The 22,444-nt window shown below is 36.6% G+C and overlaps 1 protein-coding gene across 4 annotated transcripts in view; it reads left to right on the top strand.

Moving 5' to 3' along the window:
• The window catches only part of PDE4D (phosphodiesterase 4D), a 388,091-nt gene that overhangs the window by 83,081 nt on the left and 282,566 nt on the right, over positions 1–22,444 (top strand). The window contains exon 1 of one of the 4 annotated variants that reach the window (XM_050330058.1): positions 20,129–20,385. The exons of 2 other annotated variants lie outside the window; for them this stretch is intronic. In XM_050330058.1, the coding sequence (XP_050186015.1) occupies positions 20,378–20,385 (8 nt within the window). In that variant the 5' untranslated portion in view covers positions 20,129–20,377. Of the gene's footprint in view, positions 1–20,128; positions 21,295–22,444 lie in introns of those variants that run through there. One more of the 4 variants, XM_050330057.1, reaches the window with a different exon arrangement.

The raw sequence follows: 22,444 nt of genomic DNA, 5'->3' as shown, positions 1-22,444 counted from the left end.
TTTGTTCTTAGTGTCTATATTCAAATTAAAATTAGGCTGTTTGTCTATATTTTTATAAGACAGGCATTTAGTTACCTTTCACAAAAAAAAAAAAAAAAAAAAAAAGTGATCACCTCTAGTGCTGGTATCTCCTCAAGCCTGCATGTACCTTAAAAGACAAACCCTCACAAAATTTTCTTAGCAAATGAACAGTGCTATGATCTTGAGTGCCCTGTTTGCATAATAACATTCAAACATGCAAGTGTTGGAGAGAATGAAACTTCTGTGTTTTGGAAATGAGTGGGGTACAGAGAGAGGATCCTGACTTTTCCACATCTCTGTGCATCTCTGACCTCAGTGCTAGGGAAGGTCATAGAGCAGCTCATCTCAAATGCCAACATGTGGTATGTATTGGACAACCACGGGATCAGGCCCAGCCAGCAGGGGTTTGTGAAACACAGGTCCTGCTTGACCAGCATGATCTCCTTCCATGACAGGGTGACACACTTAGTAGATGAGGGAAGGAGTTCGGATGTTTTCTGCCTGAACTTCAGTAAAGCCTTTGACACTGTCTCCCACAGCACTGTCCTGGAGAAACTGGCTGCTCATGGCTTGGGTGGGTGCACTGTTCCCTGGGCAAAACCTGTTTAGATGGCTGGGCCCAGAGCTGTGGTGAATGGACTTACATCCATCTGGCAGCTGGTCACCAGAAGTGTTCCCAAGGGCTCAGTAACCAGGGCAGGCCTGTTCAATGTCGACAAGGGGATCAAGTGCACGCTTAGTTTGCAGGCAAAATCAGGTTGGGCAGGAAAGCTAATCTTCAGGACAGGAGGAGGGCTCTGCAAAGGGACCTGGACAGTATAGATTGATGGGATGAGGACAATGGTATGAAGTTCAATAAGGCTAAATGCCAGGTCCTGCACTTTGGTCACAACAACTCTGTGCAGTCCTATAGGCTGTATTGGGTTTGCATGGCCAGGTTTCTGTAGTGGTGGTGGGGGCTACAGGGGTGGCTTCTGTGAGAAGCTGCAAGAAACATGTCCCCCATATTTGAAAGGGCCAATGCCAGCTGGCTTCAAGATAGACCCAGCACAGGCCAGGGCTGAGCCAATCAGAGATGGTGGTAATGCCTCTATGACAACATATTTAAGAAGAAAAAAAAGTTATTGTGCAGGTGTAATAGTGTTCAGAAAAGAGAAGAGTGAGAATATGTGAGACAAACAACTATGCAGACACCAAGGTCAGTGAATAAGAAGGGGAAGGAGGTGTTCCTTCCCCTCCTTGGAGGGAGCTGAGAGTCTCTGGCAGTCCATGGGGAAGACCATTATGAGGTTCATGGTAGAACAGAGATCCACCTGCAGCTCATCGAGGAGGCCCACACTTTAGCCCATGGGAAGGACTCAGGCTGAGGAAGTTCACGGAGAACTGTCTCCTTTGGGAGTGAACTCACATTGAAGAAGGGGAAGGACTCCCTAAGCAGCAGATGAAACAACCTGTGATGAACTGACTGTAACCCCCATTCCACGTCTCCCTCTGTTGCTGGAAGAGACAGGAGGCAGAACCCAAGAAGGAGGAAGGGGTTGGGGAAAAGTGTTTTTAAGATTTATTTTACTTCTCATTATCCTGCTCTGATTTTGACCGGTAATAAAGTCAGTTAATATCCCCAAGTTGAGGCTGTTTTGCCCATGATGATTATTGGTGAGTGAGCTGTCCTTGTCCTTATCTTATAAGTCTTTCATTATATTTTGTCCCCCCTGTCCAGCTGTGGAGGGGAGTGATAGGTGGGTACCTGGCATCCAGCCAGAATCAACCCAGTACATAGGCTTGGAACATAGTGGTTGGAAAGCTGTGGAAGGGGACCTAGAGGTGCTGATCAACAGTGTCTGAACATGATCCAGCAGGGTGCCCAGGTGGCCAAGAAGGTCAATGGCATCCTGGCTCAGATCAGCAATAGTGTGGCCAGCAGGACCAGGGAAGCGACTGTCCCCCTGTACTTGGCACTGATGAGGCCTCACGTTGAGTCCTGTGTTCAGTTTTGGGCCTCTCACTTCATGAAAGACATTGAGGTGCTGGAGTGGGTTCAGAGAAGGGCAATGGAGCTGGGGAAGGGCTTGGAGCACAAGTCTTATGAGGAGCATCTGAGGGAGCTGAGGTTGTTTAGCCTGGAGAAAAGGAGGCTCACGGGAGACCTTATCACTCTCTACAACTACCTGATAAGAGTTTGGAGCGAGGTGAAGGTCAGCCTCTTCTCCCAGGTAACAAGAGATAGGACGACAGGAAATGGCCTAAAGTTGTGCCAGGGAAGGCTTAGACTGGATATTAGGAAGAAATTATTCACTAAAATGCAGACCAGTCTGTTCATAGAACTTATGGAATCACTATCCCTGGAAAACCTCAAAAATGTGTGGGTGTGTCACCTGGAGACATGGCTTAGTGGTGGATTTGGCAATGCTGGGTTAACATCAGACTTGATGATCTTAAGAGTCTTTTCCAACGTAAATGATTCTGTGATTCCCAGTAATCCAATACTGGATTCATCAGTCAGCTCACTAAAGTAAGTTGACAAGCAGTGATATACAGTTCACTGGTGAGATGTGCTAATATTGCAGATCTCTTGAATTTTTCAGTTTGGGGACCATGCTGAAGCAGATGTGATACTGGGAGCTCACCCTAATGAAATAAGGCAGCAGTAGACATTATGAGGGACAGCAAAGGAATTTCTACAGGAATTATGCTGAACCCAGCCCACCTCTTTCAAAAACATTAAAATGTTTACAAACTGAGAAGGTGAAAAATTTGTGGAGTTTCAACAGTAGTGCTGGTTCAGGTGTTGGGGTGGAGGACTTCAGATAAATGTGATAGTACAAAAGTGGTGTGGGGAAGGAAGAGAGGTACCTAGTTGCCTCTTAATCTTGGAGTCAGGAAGTAAGGAATAAGAGGAGGTGACAGATAAAATAATGTAATAAGTCGAGAGATCACTTTATTATTAATACATAATAAAAAATTCAATTTCTTATGTCTGATTTGGACCATGGAGTGAGACATCAGACTGCCAACTTCTGAAAAACCTCAAGCAAATATTTTGGTTTTAAAAACAATTTTAAAAACAAAATTTATTTTCTCTCAGAAACAGTGAATTTAAGATTTTAACAGTGGCAATTCACTAAGCTAGGACTGAGATGGGAATTCTGTCAATCCTGTGCTTTCAAAACACCTTCTTAGTTTATTCTGAATGTCTTTTTTTAATAGTGATATTTTGAACAACTTGGTATATTGCCTCTTTGAGAAACTAGCACATAGGTGAATTTTGCATGTGACTACAAAAACACGCTATCAAATTTGCCACTAGACTTTGTGTCAAATTTACCTCATTTTGTATTTCCATTTTAGTGTTATTCAATATAAAACATTCTGAAAACAAACTCTGAAGCTAAGTTGAAAGTTTGTCCTGAAGGACAAAATATATCAGCCATTTTATTCTCTCAGGATATCTCCTTTTTGATATTTAATTTCTTGAGATCTTACTGGAAAGGTTAAGAACGAGAGAAATTTAGGCAAAATAAAATGACAGAAGAAAGCATATGGCCATTCAGTTAATTGCAACCAATATTGTAGGTTTCTGTACTGGACTGGTATTTGATCCTTTGTTTTAGAAATGAGTGATTAACAAGTGTTAATATTGGAGCTTTCTACTCTAGGTTATGATTATCAGGAAGTTATCAAAATTTTACCAGGAAAGAAATAATGACAGTACATTAATGAACAGTATACAACTGAAAAGGCCATATAAGAGTTTTATGGACTAGTGTTTTTGTAGTATAATGCTGGTTTTATTGTTTTTCTCTAGAAGGACCTAAATTGAAACCCATTCTTCTGTCACAGTGCTTCATGAACATTTCTATTACTTTCTTTCCATATAATGTGATGTCAAAGAGGATGGTTATCAGAAGTTCAACAAAATGTGATTCCCTAGAGTAAAATATTGTTCTAATTGCTCTTGTTATTTTAAGATACAGTATATACTGAAACATATTTTTCCACTTTTTTTGGACAGGTTTAGTCATAGATTGACCAAATTGAGATGTATATAGACATATATACATATCTATATAGATGTCTTCCTAAAGAAATTGTTATTATACCAGTCAACATTATTTTCCAAAAGACTTTGTATGAAATACAGTATTGTACACAGAGAACTGTTAATGAGTACATTTAATATTGTACTGTCTTACAAACAGTATGCTACAGTATTGTAAGTACTGTGCATGTTTAGTAATAATACCTGATATCCTCAGCAAAAGAAGAGAATTACAAGTTTGTCTAGAAAAGAGAAAAAAGAAAATTTGAAATATATGCATCTCCGTGGAGTCTAATGGAGATGCAAAAGACAATAATTGTGATTTCACTGGGCAAAAGTAGGTCCTTGAACACCCAGATTTGGCTGGAAAATGAGAACTGCTTTTTGGGGAGAGAAGAGATTTCAATGTTTCCTTTGTATTTCTGGAACAAACCCCAAGTTTGTAAATTTATAAACATAAATCAAATTATAGCGGTCAGATAGTCCCTCACACTTTTCCAACATAGAAGCGGCTAAAAAGGTATTTAACTGTGATCTAGAAAGACCAGGTACAAGTTCTTGCTCTGCAAGTGCCAGCATTGATGCTTTAATGTGCATCTCCTACAACACAGCTGACAGTGAACAGCTAGGGTTTCCTGGATTGACAACCTAAGCCCGCAGACTGGTTTAGCACCTCCTTAATCTGTTTAGCCTTTCACCATCTGCAGGGCAGTAGGTCCAATTTTCATTTTGTAGAGAATCAGGTCAAAACAAAATATCCTCTTTCATATTCTTTAATGATTTACATGCTTTGTTCTTGCCTCCTCCCTTGTGCTCTCCCTATTTTAGGCTGGATTATAATTTCAAGGATGTAGACCTGATGAAATCAGAACTGCATAGGCATTAAAATGAAGAAAAAACTGCAACTGATATCCTGCTGGTTTTTTCTACTCTGCAGTTGAAAATGCTTTGAATTTTCTATAGCAGAATTTCTATAAAACCAATAGTGCAGTAGTTTTTTGTTCTTGTCATTTCCTTCTGAATTAGCCATAGTGTTATGCAAAGAACAAAAATAACAACAGAGAAAAAAACATAACAACATAATAATAAGAATAAAAACCTTATTATGTTACAAACAAAATAAGTTTCTGATACCTCCAATATTTGCAAAAAAATCACCCCAAGATTTCTTAAAATTAACAGTGTGAAATCTCTCTGGATAGAGAAGTTCCTCTTTCTGGTGAATTCTGCTAAATTTTACCTTAATGATACTGTTTAACATACCATTTTCCTTCTGCTGACCACATTCCTCAGAAAGGTTTAGCAGCCTACTAAAACAACTAAACACACAAACTTTCTAAAAACCAAGGTTTGTCCAATCAAGAAGGCAACAGCAGCATATTTTATGGGCACATCTGGAAGCTGATGGGTGAGTTGTCACAAAACATATAGCACTGTCAACTCACAGTCTGACCAAGGTTTAGTAGACCGTTTTCACCAGGGGTATTAGGATTTAACACTTCATGAGGATTGTTCACATCTAGCCCCCAGCTCGAGAAGGTGGCCACAGTAGAGGCAACAGCTTTTTCCAGCAGCAGAATGCCACCTCTGTATGACACAGGGCCCACATATGTCAAAGGGGCATGCTATCAGTACTTCCTCGTATGTATGGTGTGAGTACAGAGACAATGGTGGCAGTTGCCCTCCTTTGTCAGCTTCTCTGGGGACCCAGACTCAAGGGCATTGCAGTACTGCTACTTCAGACTAAAAAAATTGCTGATCAGTTTCACAGGCTCTGCAAAAGGTAGGACCACCCAGCTCCTGTTCCGCTACTCTGCATATCCTAGGAAAGAGAAATCCACTCTGTCATGCCACTCTGCAAGGTTTAATATCCTAAATAGTCTCCCTCTGTTCTGTGCTAGTGTGGGTAGTAAGGGGACAGAAAGAAGGTTCAGGTTTTCAGAAAAAGCCTGACAGCTAGTGTTTAATATGATAACTATGATAACAAATGTTTGTTATTATATGATATTTAGTAAGACAGAAGAAGAATATAGCTAGCAAGCAAATCTTGCATCCCTTCAGATGCTGGTCACCCTATGTTCCTACAGGATCAGATGGAGCCCTAGTGGATTTTCCCACAGCAAACTAGGTAGAACAGAACACATCCTACCCATGAAGAGAAGCTCTCCCTTCTGGTTCTTGAGCTATTATATAATTTCTTTACAAAAAAACAACTCTGTTCCCGAAGGATGTTCTCATGGTAATGCCATGCAGGTGGTGTAGTCCCAGCACTAAGTGGGATCTGCCTCAGTCTCCCCTGTTGTCATTTTCTGTCTGAGATTACCCCGTGGCCACAGAGATTTTGCAGCACAGCCCTGGTTAGTAACTGCTCAGGAACTGCTGTGTGGAGTCTCTACCTACTAAACATGTAGTGTCCCCTCAGTCAGCATGAATGCATTCCATCCCTTGATCTGCACACAGTGGACATTTCCCAAAGATACACTCTAAGTTACAGGTGATATGAGTGACACGGGTTTCTCAGGCCCTAAGTATGAGGCCCAGTAGAGCAACCATGGCTTGTAAGGATCCTTGACACCTAAAATACAATGTCTTCTGCAAGGCTTCCAATACACTATCTTGATGAATGTGTACTGTAACTGTAACCATATTTAGTTGTACATAAATTTAAAAACATTTCTACTATTTCAGTCTTCCATGAAAAGAAGATACAGCATAAAAGTATTAATTAGCGATTGGGATATAGGAAAATAAAAAAAAAGTCAGGTTTGTGCCTGGACAGGTGGCTTTCATTCTTGCTCCCTGTATACATGTATAATGATGCAGCTTTTAGTTATTTAGTCTTAATTAGTTTTTCCTTGGAACTTGTTTTGCTGGCATGGAGGATAGCATAGTCAAAGTTCATTGAAGAATGGCACGAGCTAAAATAATTTTATAGCAAAAAGCAGCAGAGGATAAAGACAGAAAAACATAACAGACACTAATGGAAGGAAGACCACTTAATTTAAAACACTCAACTAATAATGAATTTATGTAATACACTTGGGCGAAGTTTCTCCTGAGTTTTTGCTTAGCTAGTACTTAAAAAAAGCTGTGGTAAAATTCCTTTTGTTTTATACTTAATTTTCTTAATAGTTGAGTTTTTTCCATTTTGCCTAGCTTCCCTACCCATGCCTTAACAATTCAAATTTAAGTTCCAACTCTTCTCATTAATTATAGTCTATTTTACTCTCTACTTGCCCCAAAAGTTTAAGAACATGTAGTATTTCTTTACCTTGAATAAAAGCAAGAAATGTACTTAGCTTTTTGCAAACAGGAAAGAAAACTTAATCCTTCCTTTGTAAATCCAGTATTAAATTTATTTATTGAAGTATCAACGATGATATTACAGAAGTTAATATAATTTGTGACTGTTACTTCTATTATGATAGCAAACAAAGGTGAGCAGTAGTCCACAGACGTAAGAAACATAGAATCCTTGAACCAAAAGGATTAAAATACAATATTTCAAATAATATGATTTATGTCAGTATTTCCTTTGTTACCTGATGATCAAAAAAGTATTTTGGAAACAAACATATGAAATTTTACATATGGGATATCAGTTGATGAAAAAAATGATTCAGTGTCATGAAAATGAGTAAAATGTGGTGAAATCTATAAATGTAAATAGAAATAAATTTTCAGTCCACAGCATCTAAAATTTTTACTAAATATATTTAGCACTAGAGAGCTATCCCAGTATGAGTTAGCACTGTTGGAAGCTATATACCTTAGGACATAAAATAGTCCAATAAATCAACTATTTCATGCTAATGAAAAAATTCACTGTTACTCCCTCCTTTTTTGCATTGTAAAAGATCTCAGTGAGACACATCTATTCACAGAAATTTTACAACACATTCCCTAGGTATAGTTTTGGATTAAAAAAATGTTGTCTTGGGGCCTTTGCTTCAGCAAACAGGCATTTCAAGTAAGTTTGTCTCATCCCCAGGTTTAAAACCAAAACAGGCTTATTTAGGAAAAAATGTACAAAGAATCATTTTTATATAATCCCACTGCATAAAACAGATGTAAGACTAGTAGTCTTGTTCAGACTTTGGCAACATGACATTGACATCCTGGTAGTTGGATGCAGTGCCAAAAAAATCCTCTGAAGTTGCAAGAAACTATTGCAGATTATATTATTCTTTCCATGTCACAAAAAACCCCCAAAACAAACCTACCCCAAATGAAAAAAAGCCAAGAAAAACCCCACTCCCCACAACCAGTAGAATCATACTTTCATTACTATTCCATTCCTTGCTGAATTGGAAAAAACTGAAGAAAATACTTTATATATATCCATTCTTAAATGCCTCTTCAGTTTATCTTTCCTTTTGAAGATGTTGCAATTCTAGTTAAGCAGCAACAAAAGAGGAAAGGCTAAGGAGAACAAAACATGAACACTTACAAAGGTTACATTTATTCAGGTAGAGAGTGGCCAAAGTTTCTTGGAATCAGAGGTGATCCTATATGTCTGTTGATAAATTAGATCACTGATACTTGACTGGTTCTTTAAAGTATACAGAATGCTTAGCCTGACATACTAAATCTCAGAAACAAACGAGCAATTTAGCATTTTTTGTGTTAGTACTGTATGAATATTGTATGACTATTTTCAACATGTTTAAGGATGCATTTAAGGAACTTTAGTAAAATGTTGTGTGAAGTCTTAACTAAGCAGGACTGCTTGGTAGATTTTTAATGATACAGGATTTTTCTGAGTCATGAAAAGTCATGAAAAGCTTGAAAGAGTGGTGCTGAAAATGATAATATAATGACTGCAGTAAGTTTCAACACTGGGAATGTCCCTTTAACTTACTGAATGCAGCAGAATTTTGAAACTGATAATTGTGAAACTGAAACAAAAGGAAAAATAATTAACTAAAATGTATATTTTGACTGTGAAGAGGAAGGTTTTCCTGAAAGAAGGACTGGGTAAAACATTATGCAAGAATACAAATACTCAAGAGGCAATTAAGAACCATATATATGAAGTTTTTTCTTCAGCTTTTTCCAATTCAGCAGGGAATGGAGTAGTAATGAAAGTATGATTCTCTTCAGTGAGTTATTGAGTCATGACATAAGCCTTAAATTTTCCCTAAGGGGTTTTAGTGTCACTTCTAAAAATGATGGTAAATTGAATATTAAATCTCTTGGACTACTATTTTGAAAAATTACAGTTAAACCCAAATATGGTGGACAAAATCAAACCCTGTCCATGAAGAATACCATTGGATAATTATTAAAATAATTATTGGATATTAAATACATGGATATTTCCATGTAGTGGGAAGACTACATGAGGCTACACAGCACTAGAATACTTAATATTTATATGCTTTCTAACCTGGCAAAGAAAACTTTGACAATCTTCCATCATTTTATAAAGTTAGGAAGACATATAAAGATATTTAAAATGAATCTCTTAAATGTGAAATGAACTGTCCAACATTTTAAGACTTTAGACTAGCTTCCTTTAAAAAAACCCACAAACAAAACAACCCTCCAAACCAAACAAAAACAACCAAACAAGCAAGGGAAAAGTTTAAACTATATTTTATTGTGAATGGTGAAAAAATTCCTGAGCTAGACTTTGTTGACATTCGGTTTTTAAAACAAACAAACAAACAACTGCTAACTATCATGATCTCTCCCAGTTTTAAAATCTAAGAACCATATTACTCTATATATCCAGCTGACAATTACAGGGGACAATAATACTGACAACATAAGATTCTTTTTTATTCCAACTCCTCCATTTTTTTTTGGTAATAATTAATTTTTTTCTTTTTATTTTTGCACCCAGTATAAGCTTTCTTTCCTATGAAAAGCTAGACAAGGTGATCTTCTGAGGTCCATTCTAACCTGGGCTGTTATATGACCCCATTACTCCAAATGGCATTGCAATGATTTTGTAGTTCACCAGTATCTGCAAGGCAATTATTAATTCAAGTATATGGGCTTGCAGAAATGCTGGAAGTCTGACCTTCAGCTTAGTACAAATGTTGATCAGTGAAGCATTGCTTGTCTCTCTACATTAAAAACAAACTGACCAAACAAACCACACACACACAAAACTTAGACAAAACAAACAAAACTGAACAACAAAACAGAACTGACTGATCTTCCTAATAATTTATTTTTCTTCAAAAGAAAGACAGCCAATTTATATATTTTCCATTTTTAAAAATATTCCACAAGAATGCACCATACCATTATAGTGCATATTTACATGCTTTGTTCAACTGTCCCAGAACTTTTTCCATATAATGGATAAGGGTTTCTAGTTTTATAAGTCTGTGTGTTTATAATTTTTTATAAACACTGGATGTTTCAGATCATTGTTTTTCATTCCTTTAATGTCAATTTGGCATTATTTAAAAGCTTTCTTTTTAATATGGTTGTGAGGTGTTTATGAGATGCTCCAGGCATAGTTTTGAACATGACTGTGTTGTAGTATTTTCAGCTCTTTCTACCTATTTTGAGTGACTGTGAAGTGCCTCGAGACCTGAAAGTTGCATAGTTTTTAGTGCACATATACAGATAGACTAGGTATTTTGAATTAAGTACAAAATGCTTAATCTACGTCCTCCAGATATTGCCATGAGATTTCTATAGGAATGTTGCTTATTTGCAAAATAATCATCACATGAATGCAATTAAAATTCAAAAGGTGGAGTCTGTTTTCTGGAACTTTTGAGAGTTTATAAGTCAAGATATAAAGATTTAGTGCTGGAGGGAGGAGGAAATGTTCTTATATAAGAAGCTAATAACTTTGTCCCCAAAATCTCTAATCATATTGTCCTTGCATTCATGCATGAATTAAATTGGATTTTGTGAAAAAACCACTTTTTATGAACAATAAAAAAATCACAGAATCCTATGGAAAAAGTATCTTTCCTAGAAAAATGAATGTAAATACAGAGTTTCCATCACCTGACTGAGCCGTAGATTCAGCTAAGATGCACACGAACAAGAGCATATTCTTAAGCCTTGCCTAAGAACATGCTTCAAATTTTATGAGGTTTACATTTTTAGGCTTTTAAAAAATCCTATCTATTGATACATTTTATCATGAATATTTGCATGATTATGATTTTAGATGTGGTTGAATATCATCTGGTTTTAATACTGTCACTAACTTCATGACTAAAATATCAGTGTTTATGGCATACTATATCTTACAGCAGCTGTCTTTTCATTGATATAAAAAGAAAGTCTGTCTACTTCATCTGGGTCAATGTAATAGTATGCCATAAACAATATTTAAAACATCATAATAAATTTAAAATAGATGAAGATGCCTACTTCCATAAAACTTCCCTATCCAAACTAAAATATATTTCATCAAATGAGTCTTCAACTTGAAATTAATTTGAGGTGTGTAGTATTAACTGCATGGGTAATATAAACCACTACCTGTTATAGGATCTTCCTTGTATACACATGTGAGGTCCCAGTTCCTTGACTACTTTTTGAAAAGAAAGGACTGCTATTCTGCTCAGTCTTCAGCTCTGTTAAAATTGTATTCAGAGTTGATAGTTTAAAAATATTTTCAGTAATAATTTTTTTTACATGAAAACCTTGATGCTTGTATATTAAGGCTTTAGTTATTAGAGAATTGTTATTTAAGCACTGATTCCTATCATATTCAAAGATATTTTTCCAGCTTTTCACATTAAATATAGAATCATTAGAAAATTCATGAAGGGTCATGAAATGATCTTCTACAAGGCATGCCATGGTCTAATGGCAACTGGCTCTCAAACTAATTGAGTAGCACTACATGCACTGTTTGTGTATTATATTAACTAAATTAATTATATTTGGCAGTCATAGCTAGGTTTACATGCTTAGAACACTTTTTAAAGAATAATTAATCTTTGGAAAATTATTAAACCACGTGGTCAATTAAAATTAGATAGATATAACTATGACCAAAAATGGGACCTCCCCTCTGGGAGGGATTCTTCTCTGTGGCACAGATAGGTATTGCACAATACTAAAGTAAAAAACTTTATATTGAAACTTTCTGTCATCTTTCTTGGCAAATACATTAATTTTTATAAATACCTTAATAATGGTTTGTTAAATAGTATATTAATTCTTTAACTGTAGAAGACATTTATGTACTGTTGCCTACGAAACATCAAAAATTCCATTTGGGTCTATTACAGTGCACCAACTCTCAGTTTAGAACTTTTTTGCTTCAATTAATAAACATAACTTCTTGACAGTTGTGATAAATGTGCATTTTGCTATATGTTTATGCTATAATTGTGTGATTAGTTACTGTAAATAGTTATTGCTACAAAAGTAATTGCAAAATGTTTGAAAATTTTCTGTTATTCTCTTAGTTTTGAAAAACACTGGTTTGCTCTTCAATTTTTATTTTTAAAAATCAAAATTCATATTAGTTTCTAAAAAGGAGTGTATTGCATCATACCCTTTAAAGTGACCAAACAACAGAAATAAACCCCCAAACCTAAATTTGTCAGTTAGATTAAGTTTTACTGTTAGTGTTTAAACATTGATTTAAATTAGTGTTTAGAACTGTTTTTCCTGATATTTTTGCAACTCAACACCACTTCAGAAAGTCAGAGACTTTATGAGGTTTCTTGTAAACATTTTAACTTGTGTTTGCCATAACAATAATCCATAAAATGTAACAGATTTCTGTTTGATTCCTGTCAAATTAAAGATGTGAAATTCATGCGTTATTTCCTCCACAGGATATTTCTAGAGAATGAGAGTATTCTGGATGAAGTGACAGTGAATTATAACAGTAAATAGTACAAAAGAGTACAGCAACAATTTTCTACTTAGTCCAGTATTGGAACAAGTTTAAAATTAGTACCTGAAAAAACATTGTGAGAAGATACAAGATACTCAGATGCTGGCATCAGGTTTCATTTGCAATGACATATTGCACTTTGATAACAGGTTTATTTGTTGACAACCTAAACCAGTATTTTTTGAAGACCTAATTCAGTCATCGCTTTTCAGTTCTAGTTTAGTATTGCAATAGGAAGCTCTAAGTCACATATATCATACTTCTGTCTTGTACTTAACATTCTTAATTCCATTTACAAAACAAGTTATCTACCTAATCCACACAATAAATACCTTGGGCACAGACTAGCGTTTATTAGAATCACTGAATCAACTGGGCTGGAAAAGACCTCTGAGGTCAAGTCCAACCTTTGATCTAACACCACCTGGTCAAACAGACCAATGGCATGAAGTGCCACATCCAGTCTCTCCAGGTATGGTGACTCCATCACCTCTCTGGGTAGCCCATTCCAATGCCCAATCATTCTCTCTGTAAAGAATGTCTTCCTAATGTCTAACCTAAACCTCCCCTTGCCAGCTTAAGACACATTGTACTTAACAGTTATTACTGAGACATTGTCTGGTTTTGAATAGATAGCACAGTTTTGGAAAAATAGCAAAATCAATGTGGTTACAATGGCCCAAGCATAGCATGACAAGTAAGTGTTTATAGTTCAAATGATGCTTTCCATGTTCAAAGCAAAAGTTCAAACTTTGGCTTTCCATGGTGCTAAAAAGTTTCCAAGTTTGCCACTGGTTATGTTGGCAAAACAACATAAAACCAATTTATGCCACGACAGCTTTCCAAATTTCCAAAGTCTTAATAGCTAGTGACTGGAGGGCTTGACTTCAGAGACCTAATCTTCTGACTGGGCCTGTAGATGCCTTTGTACCAGTGATAGGTTCCTGTTTTCAGTCATCAAATACCAGAAGAAAATGTAATTTTTTCAGTTTTAATGTCACAAACTAATGTTTGCAATAATATTTTAACAGACCTGGAGAGTAAATAAGTTTTCACTTTCCCTGAAACGCCTTGCTATCAGTCTCCAGGGATAATGGAGGCCTAGACGCAACTGACCGATCAAAAATATCAAATATATGTCGAAATTAAAGTGCATGGGTTCCATTGCATTTTGCATTCTCATCTGGCTTAAATAACTTGCAAATGGAGGGATTTCTCTGAAGAATATTTCAGTAGCCTGACAAGAAACCAGTCGTAGTAGAGCTGTCTAAAGTAACTGAAGATGTTACCTGTCTCAGAGGTACTCAGTTTAGGAGTCTTTTCTTCAAAAACTTTGGGAGCCTATAGGAAAAACAAGGTGTATTTTTATGTTTTGTGTGCTTCTTGAAAGCTCCAGTTTCTAAGTGTCATACTTCTAACAGGCTGAGGTATATGAGGGGGAAGACTTCCATTTTTTGCACGTATACTTTAGGAATAATTGTCGAGGCTTCTCCATTTGTTCCCAATTACACTGTAAGTGGTTAACGCTATGGATGACATTGGGTTATTCAGCATCTTTAGTGATGTAATGTAGTAGCATTTAGACTTCAATCTTCAATAAAAGCTGCTATAATCTCATGGAAATTTGTTCTTCAATCTGCGAATCAGAGAGGTTTGCTACTTAGATGTCACATGTTTGCTCTTTATTGTACTCCTTTAAATAACAATTTAAAAAAACCCAAGAACGGCTTTGTACACAGGGAATATTGGCCCATATTAATCTTATAAATCTCATTAAGTACTTTATAATCAGTTTATGTTAAGAATGTTTTAGTCCACTTCTCTATGTAATGAATAATAATTTCCCTCAGTTTTTTACCTATTTTAGGACTGTAAACCATTTGAGATAAAGATCTTGTATTTTTTATGTTTCTTGGTTACCTTAAGCATCTGTAGTTCTATGTAACTATGAAATACTATGTACATATCGCTAAGTACTTGTCCATAGCAACATCCCAGCTATGTATGCACAAACAACAAACTTGTCATCCAGCAGTATATATTAGAGCTATAGTGCTAGTTTTGGAAATATGGGAAATGGAGGAATATCTCTGTTTTAGTGTTAATCAGGAGAATTATTTTAAGCATCAGGACAGGCATGATAGATAATAGGAACAAAGGTATTTAAATCTAAATTGCTACAATTGATCTGGAAGCAAATCTCACACATTAATGCTCTTAACTTTAAGGGGACTGGATGAACTTTGTTCAAGAACTTTGAAAGAACTGGTACAGGAAATCTGTTTTATAGTAAAGACTGTTAATAAGATTATAAAATCAAGAATAGAAAAATAGTAAATATGTTACTTGTATTTAATAGACCAAAAGTGATCTACATAGGTCCACTATCTTTTTTATTCAAGCAAAAACCAAACAAACAAAAAACCAACCAAAACATACAAAAAAACATTTTGAAGACCGAAGTTATTTGTCATCAAGACAAATAGATAATCAAATAGATAATCATTTAAAATCACGTTTACTAAATTAATTTGCTCTCCACAATCTTATCTTCCAGAAAAAATAGTAGGTGGACTCACTCACATAGATGATTTTTTTATAATGTTACTTAGGAAATTGCTATTTAAAATGGAAAACATGCATATAAGTAAAGACTTTTAAAAGCAGATGAGGAAGTAATAAGAGAAGACAAAAAAAGACTGTAAGAAGGTAAATATAATATCCTAAGTAAAATGCTACCAGAGTTCCAATATTTTACTTAGTCTTTTTATTCCTGAAGTGCCCTAGTAATATGACTCAGTGTTAGAAAACTACCATTTATAGAGAAGAACCAGGTTACAGGATCTTGTAGCAGTTGAGTAAGAGGGAATGTGAGGTGTTTGATGCTCGGAAACTTTTTGAAACTATGAAAGAAAATACAAACTATACTGATGGAAATAAGCATAGGCTGACCACAACTGAGAGACAAATTCAGTGACTCAACACTACTTTCTAACTTTCATAATTGCTAACCCTTTTATAACATAATCTCAATATTGAAATTATTTGATTTTGCAAGCCCTGAAGGTTTTGACATAATGCATTTATTGGTGACTAAGTTACAAACAGGCAGAAATTCTTCTCTCATAAATAAAATTAAAAGCAACAAAAGCAAGGCAAATCAGGGTAAATAAGAAAGAGTTTCATTCATTAGTGTACATTACCTCTCAAATATCCAACTTCACATTCTGATTTCAAAAAGAAATTATAGTAATGTGGCTCAGGTGACTTTTTTTGTTTGGTTGTGCATTTGTTTTGTTTTGTTTTGTTTTGTTTTTCAGAGCAGTTATATTAAAGGTTCTAACTTCATAGAAAGTTGGAAGATCTAGACTGTTTAATATGAAAACAGTATATTGCAAAATTCATTAAGGTATCTGAGGAAGTTTCAGGAATTCTCACACAGAAAATATTTATTTTCATTTCTTATAAGCAAAAGAATTGCAGTATGTCTGTTTCCATCTCAAAAGTAACAAGAAATATTTTTGATGAATAAATAGCTCCAGACAAAACAGAAATCTGCTCATTAATGATTCTGATAGATAATCTACAACTTAGAAGTTTAAGAAATTTTTATGAGAATATTAATAATTTAAATACTCTAAACCATAATTTATATCATAAATTGAAATTTATTTCATTTCCTACCACTTCATTAACCACACTGATCTTTTTAATCTATATGGTTTTCATGGAGAATTTATACATAATAACAGCATCCTAATATTCATTTCTCAGAGAGCATTTTGAGATGTTAAATACAATTATGAAGTTTGATAAGGTTTTTTATTGATACTAGTCCAGAATGTACTGGTCCTGAGTCACCACCTCATCTTACATAGTCTTGAAAAACCTATCATTGGTCATTATTACTATTTAACAGTAAAACTGATAAAATTCTGTGTACTTGTATTAGGAGCTGGCTTTTCATCATTGCTTTAAGCATTAGCTTTATCTTCCTAGATAAATGTTTTTTACTGTGTGTTATTATATTGCAAACAAAATATTTGATTCAACTACTTTTGTTCACCCCATTTTTGTAAAAATCAAAAGATGCAGTAAGTTAAACAGATCTCTTCGGAAAAGAGTTGAGCACCCAAATGTTGACTCAGTTGAGCATCCAAATGTTAGTTCTATATGCCCCTGGTGCAGTTTGCTTCTGAATAGATACATTTTCATTGTTTTTGTTGAGTTTCATATTAAAAATCTGACACTTGTAGAACAACAGTTCTTACTGCTCTTACCACTATCATCATTTAGTAGGGTCTGCAGTGATAGGACAAGGGGTACTGGTTTTAAACTAAAAGAGAGTTGATTCAGAACATAAGATACGGCTATAACGTAAGATAATATACATACTATATCTTAATATATATAAGAAAGACATGTTTTAGAATGAGTGTGAAACACTGGAACAGGTTCTCTAGAGATGTGGTAGATGCCCCATCCCTGAAAACAAAACCTCAGGTTGGACAGGGCTCTAAACAACCTGATCTAGCTGAAGATATCCCTACTCATTGCAGGTAGCTTGGACTAGACGATATTTAAAAGTCCCTTCCAACCCAAACCATTCTGTACAGGATAATGGCTGGAAATGCCACAAGGTAAACTCTTCCTCTGGTGTCTTCCAGTGCATTTACATCTATGAGAAGAGTCAAAGAAAATAACCTAGAGGACTTCAGTTTAACAGATAAAGACCATATTCAATTCTTAAGTGAATTTTCTGATATGACTAGTAATTAAAAAGCTGAGTGCCGTGGGAGGAAGACTAAGTGGAAATGGAGATGTAAACAATACTCTCTTTGGTTCTTCTTCTCCCAAAGAATAGAATGCAAAGGTGTTCACAATTCTGCAATGTTGACAGGTTGATTAAAAACAAGTTTATAGGACAAACTCTTTACTCCTCCCTCTTTAGATGTTTAATTGAGCAGTAAGAAATCCAAGAGTCCCAATACTATTAAGAAAGAGGATAGTTCATAGTCCAGTGCAAGTACTTATCTGGAATTGAGAAGTGCTTCCAGATAATCTAGTTCCTGCTACAAACGTACTCTGTCCATTACCTAATTAACTGTAGTGGAAAATACTCAAGGAGACCTTGTAGAGAGGACTGGAATCTAGGATTCCTCCATCTCAGAGAAGAGTCATTATCACTTGTAGACTTCTTTTTGTGTCTCTGTCATTCTCCCTCCAGCTTCTTCATGCCTAGTCTAGATTCTGCATGAATAGGGAATATGGACTGCACTGTCCTATACCCTAAATTCTAATGGTCAGAGTAGTGTTCCGGTAACCAATCAAATGAAAATCTGCTTTCAATTGCCTTTTTTTTTTGGTCTTCCCCCCTTCCCCCTTAAACAGAAATTGTGCTTGAACTAATTTTTTAAAGAACTTGGTCAACCTGAATTGTATATGATATACCAAAATGCTTATCCAGTCCAAACCCATGATGTCACTAAAGTTGATGCCACTAAAGTTAATGTCACTAAAAGTCGTTATCTGTTGCTTTTTTTTTTTAATGTGAACTGATTAGCAAATTATTACTGACTTGAACAGGAAGAATTTCACAAGTCAACCTTTACTGAAATTTTAACAAAAATTCTTTCCTGGTTAAGGTCTCTAGCTTTAAGTTAACCCTGTTCTGGAAAGCCCATAATATTGTGCATTCCACTTTGCTGGTGAGTCCTTTAACTGGTTTGTAATACTGTATAGTAACTTCATATACGCCTACACTCCTTCTGCAACTCTGCTTCTGAATGAAATTAGCTGAGTCAATGGGTGCTATGCTTTGTGCTGAACTTGATACTAGATAAAACCAGATAAATTGTAAAACACATGCAGGATAGATTCATTCACAGATTTCAAATGTGGTAAGTGACATAGGTCAGTGCTGAGAAGCTCTTTCTCAAGATAGTACAAGTCGTTATGTAAGTCCACTGTTGAAAATGTCAGTGTGCGTTAGTGATCGGGCAAGTATGTAGTGACATAAGTGCACTATGAAATAATAATGATGGTGCAGATTTGTGTAGCATTTGGTATAGTTAATATTCCATAATAAGCATGTCTAGCTTAGAGAAAGCAATGGACAGCTTCTAGACTTTTGTTTGCATTCTTTTCAAATGTCTCTGGTATAAATTCCTAAACTAATTTGGAGGGGTGCAATGGGGGTGCTTTTTACATAAAGTATGAACATAGATAACAGTTATAATGGCTTACCTGTTCCCTTTAAAAGTCATGTTCAATATTTATTTTTATTGAACATGATTATATACTTTGTTTTGTAATCTTAGTGACAAATGCTAATTTTCATTCTCATTATTTGTAACTCTCAGAGTCTGCTTTCTATCACAGTTGTCTTTAAATGTCAGAAAAACCTCACCTATGTAGATTAGTAGAACATGAATGATGCTAGATCCTCTTTAAATTTTGGAATCTGTTGTACTTTCGTGCTTCAAATCTTCAAAGTACAATAATATACAAATGCTCCCTTTTTATTACACTATTGAAATAAATGCCATTTCACTGTCTATACACTTGACATTCAAGTCCTTTAATATTTCATTCTTCTTTCAGAGTGGCATCAACTCTACTAGGGCTCATTTGGGGTATTGTAGAGTTCTGACAAGCCACAGCACTGATCTTAAGGAAATAGCATCTATATAAATGTGACATTCGTGTTACTCCCAAGTTCACCCACACCCTAATCAAATACAAAGTCTTATCACACGTTTTAATGTCACTGAAGTTGCAGCTGGCTTGCATACTCCAGGATTTCCTGCCCAAAAGGACAAGGGGTCGTTGCAAGTTTAAGAAGTCTTAGTACAGCCTAAACCATTAAAAAACAACCGCAAGTGAACACTGTATACCCGGGCATGCTGAAGTACAAAAGCTTGTTTTACATTTCAGTAGACAACAAGGTGAATTCTGCTTCTGCGCGCCTCTTTTCCTGTAGATTTTTGCCCTTCCATGCAAAATTATCAGTGCTTTCTGTCCCCCGGAGGCACAGGCTCTGGAAGACTCTCCCGCGTCTTTTTCTCCAGTGCCCTGTCCTTCCCCTCCATCCCGGACGGGTGGGAGCGGCAGGGCAGAATGTGCGGTGCCTGAAGAACCCACCTAGAGGGCCCCCTTGACGCCAGCACAGTCTCTGCCAGGCAGAGAGCCCTCTCCGCAGCCTAGCCCAGTCTGCTGCAGGGACAGTGCCACGCAGCCCGACACTGTCCGGGGCTGCCGCTGCTGCTGCTGGGCGGGGAGACCAGGAGCCCGAGGGGAGGCCGGAAATTCTCGTCCGGGAAAAGGAAGAGAGAGCCTGTTGACTCTGCATTTGCTTCAAAATAGACGCCGTCTCTGTAGCCGGGGCTTAAGAATCTTTCCGAGGATACTTACCAGAGCGTAAGGAGTGATAACTACTGTCTGGGACCTGAACTGGGAAAAAAAAGGACAGCAGAGAAAGAATGCTTAGGTAACATGAGACTTATAGCTTTGCTTTCGTTTTGCGACTACAAATTGATGCACGTGGGTTTATATACAGTGTAACACCAAAACAGAACCAGATTCTGCAGTGAGTCGATAGCTTAGTCATTTTACTTAAAGGGAGCAGGCAGCCTTTTTACGGGGTTAGACAGCAAAAATTAATTTGGTCACAATATGATCATATCTCTTGATGGTATCTAACTGTAGTCCTGTCCTATGGACTGGAAAAAGCATACTTCTTTCTTTCTTAGCTGAAGAAACAAAGTCACAGTATTAAATTCAAAAGAAGTTTGGGATTGTTGCACAAGGCTATTAACATCATCCTGTTCTCTGGGCTTGTAAGAAAGGAAAACTGCATTAAACTGATCACAGATGAATATGTGTCTAAGAAAGAAGAAAAAGCAATATTCATTTCTGAACATGGCAAAGCAATCTGAAGTTACACATCTCCCCTTAAACACTGATTTGGCACAGATAGCAAGAAACTATCTTTTAACTAACCTTTTCCAACTGTCCAAAATGCTGCATATGAAGATGCTTTAATTTACAAAGCACTTGGATTTTTATCAAGGCAGACTGTTGGCATTGTCAGAACAGTTTCTGTATACTGATTAGTTTAATGTTTCTTTAAAATAGCAAGTGATGCATAAATGGATGGACGTGTACCTAGAAAACCCTGTGAGAAGTCTTTCACTGGATCCTGGGAATTTTTATTTTTTGTGGATTACAGTAATTCTGGCAATAATCCCTGGTGTTGACTGCTCATGCAGTTGTTCTGGCATGCATCTATGAATACCGTAACAGATAAGTCTGGCTGAAAGGAAAACACTAATGTTGGAAGATCTGTGAACATGATGCATGTGAATAATTTCCCCTTTAGGAGGCATTCATGGATATGGTGAGTAGTCAATGCATACTATAGACTGTTAGACGCAAAATGGTTATATGCAAAATACTGTGGCAAATACCAGCTGCTATGTTTTTCCCTAAATTAATGTCAAAAAGGGTAATCGAGGTATGATAAAAATTAAAATCTTATGGAGATAGTAGTGATGAAGTAATGTGAGTTTGGCATTCCTTTGCCTTTACAAAATAGGCAAGTTATTAAAATTGTTATGGTAACGTTTTCTTACATGATAACAGTATTTTAAGCAGGGAGATGTGTTTTCTTTCTATATCAAAAGAACAGTTTCCCCGATGTCATTCTTAGCCTGACTTAAAGGAAATAACAGAAATATTTCCCACAACGATATTGTTTTGTTTGTTCTGGAACTTATTTACTTATATACCTTCAAGTGATCTGAAAACAGGAAAAAATGCTCACTCATATGGGAATTCAGTAATCTTTAATAAATGCCTTTGTATGGTAGGTTCTCTGATGTGATTGCTTGAAAGTCAATCATATAGCATTAAAATCCCTTTATCATCATTAAAGCATCTGTTTCCTCTTTGAATCACGGGCGTCTATAGTTCTTCCTGACTGAAAAAAACCCTTTCTACTCTCCTTTGCAATACAGTGCAGTTTGCTTATAAATTCTACCGGTGTTGTGTCATGCCTTGCTCCTGATGTTGGGAATCAATGTCTTGGTTAGTGCTTAATGACTAATTTAACCAAGACAAAGGTATTCCCCCATAAAACTTTTGCCCTTTGTGTAAATATTAAGTCTCTCAGAATATTAGAAGAAAACGTTATGGAAGCTATTTTAAGAAAACAAACAAACCCACATCCAGGTTGAGGGGCTGGGCGCGTGTTTGTGGGCAGGTTTCCCCCCGTGGGCGCCCTAAGGAATGTGCAGGACAGCCCGAGGGCGGATTTTCCCGGGAAGGCGCGGGGGCCCCGCCGGGCCGGGCGGCTCGCGCCCGCACTGCCCTCAGCGCTGCCACGGCCCCGCGCGCCCAATGGCGGGGCCCGCGCGCCCCGCGTCACGAGGGGGTGGGCGTGGCCGGGCGGCGCGGTGTGTGGGGCTGCTGAAGGCGCTGTGCTTGGTTCCCTGATTACTCTCTATAACCTTGCCCTAGGACAGTCTCACGCTTTGTAACATCCCTTG

The sequence above is a fragment of the Myiozetetes cayanensis genome, unplaced genomic scaffold (assembly GCF_022539395.1).
Source record: "Myiozetetes cayanensis isolate MyiCay16 unplaced genomic scaffold, myiCay2020 scf4, whole genome shotgun sequence".
In the NCBI taxonomy this organism is placed as follows: Eukaryota; Metazoa; Chordata; class Aves; order Passeriformes; family Tyrannidae; genus Myiozetetes; species Myiozetetes cayanensis.
This window is presented reverse-complemented; position numbering and strand designations above follow the sequence as displayed.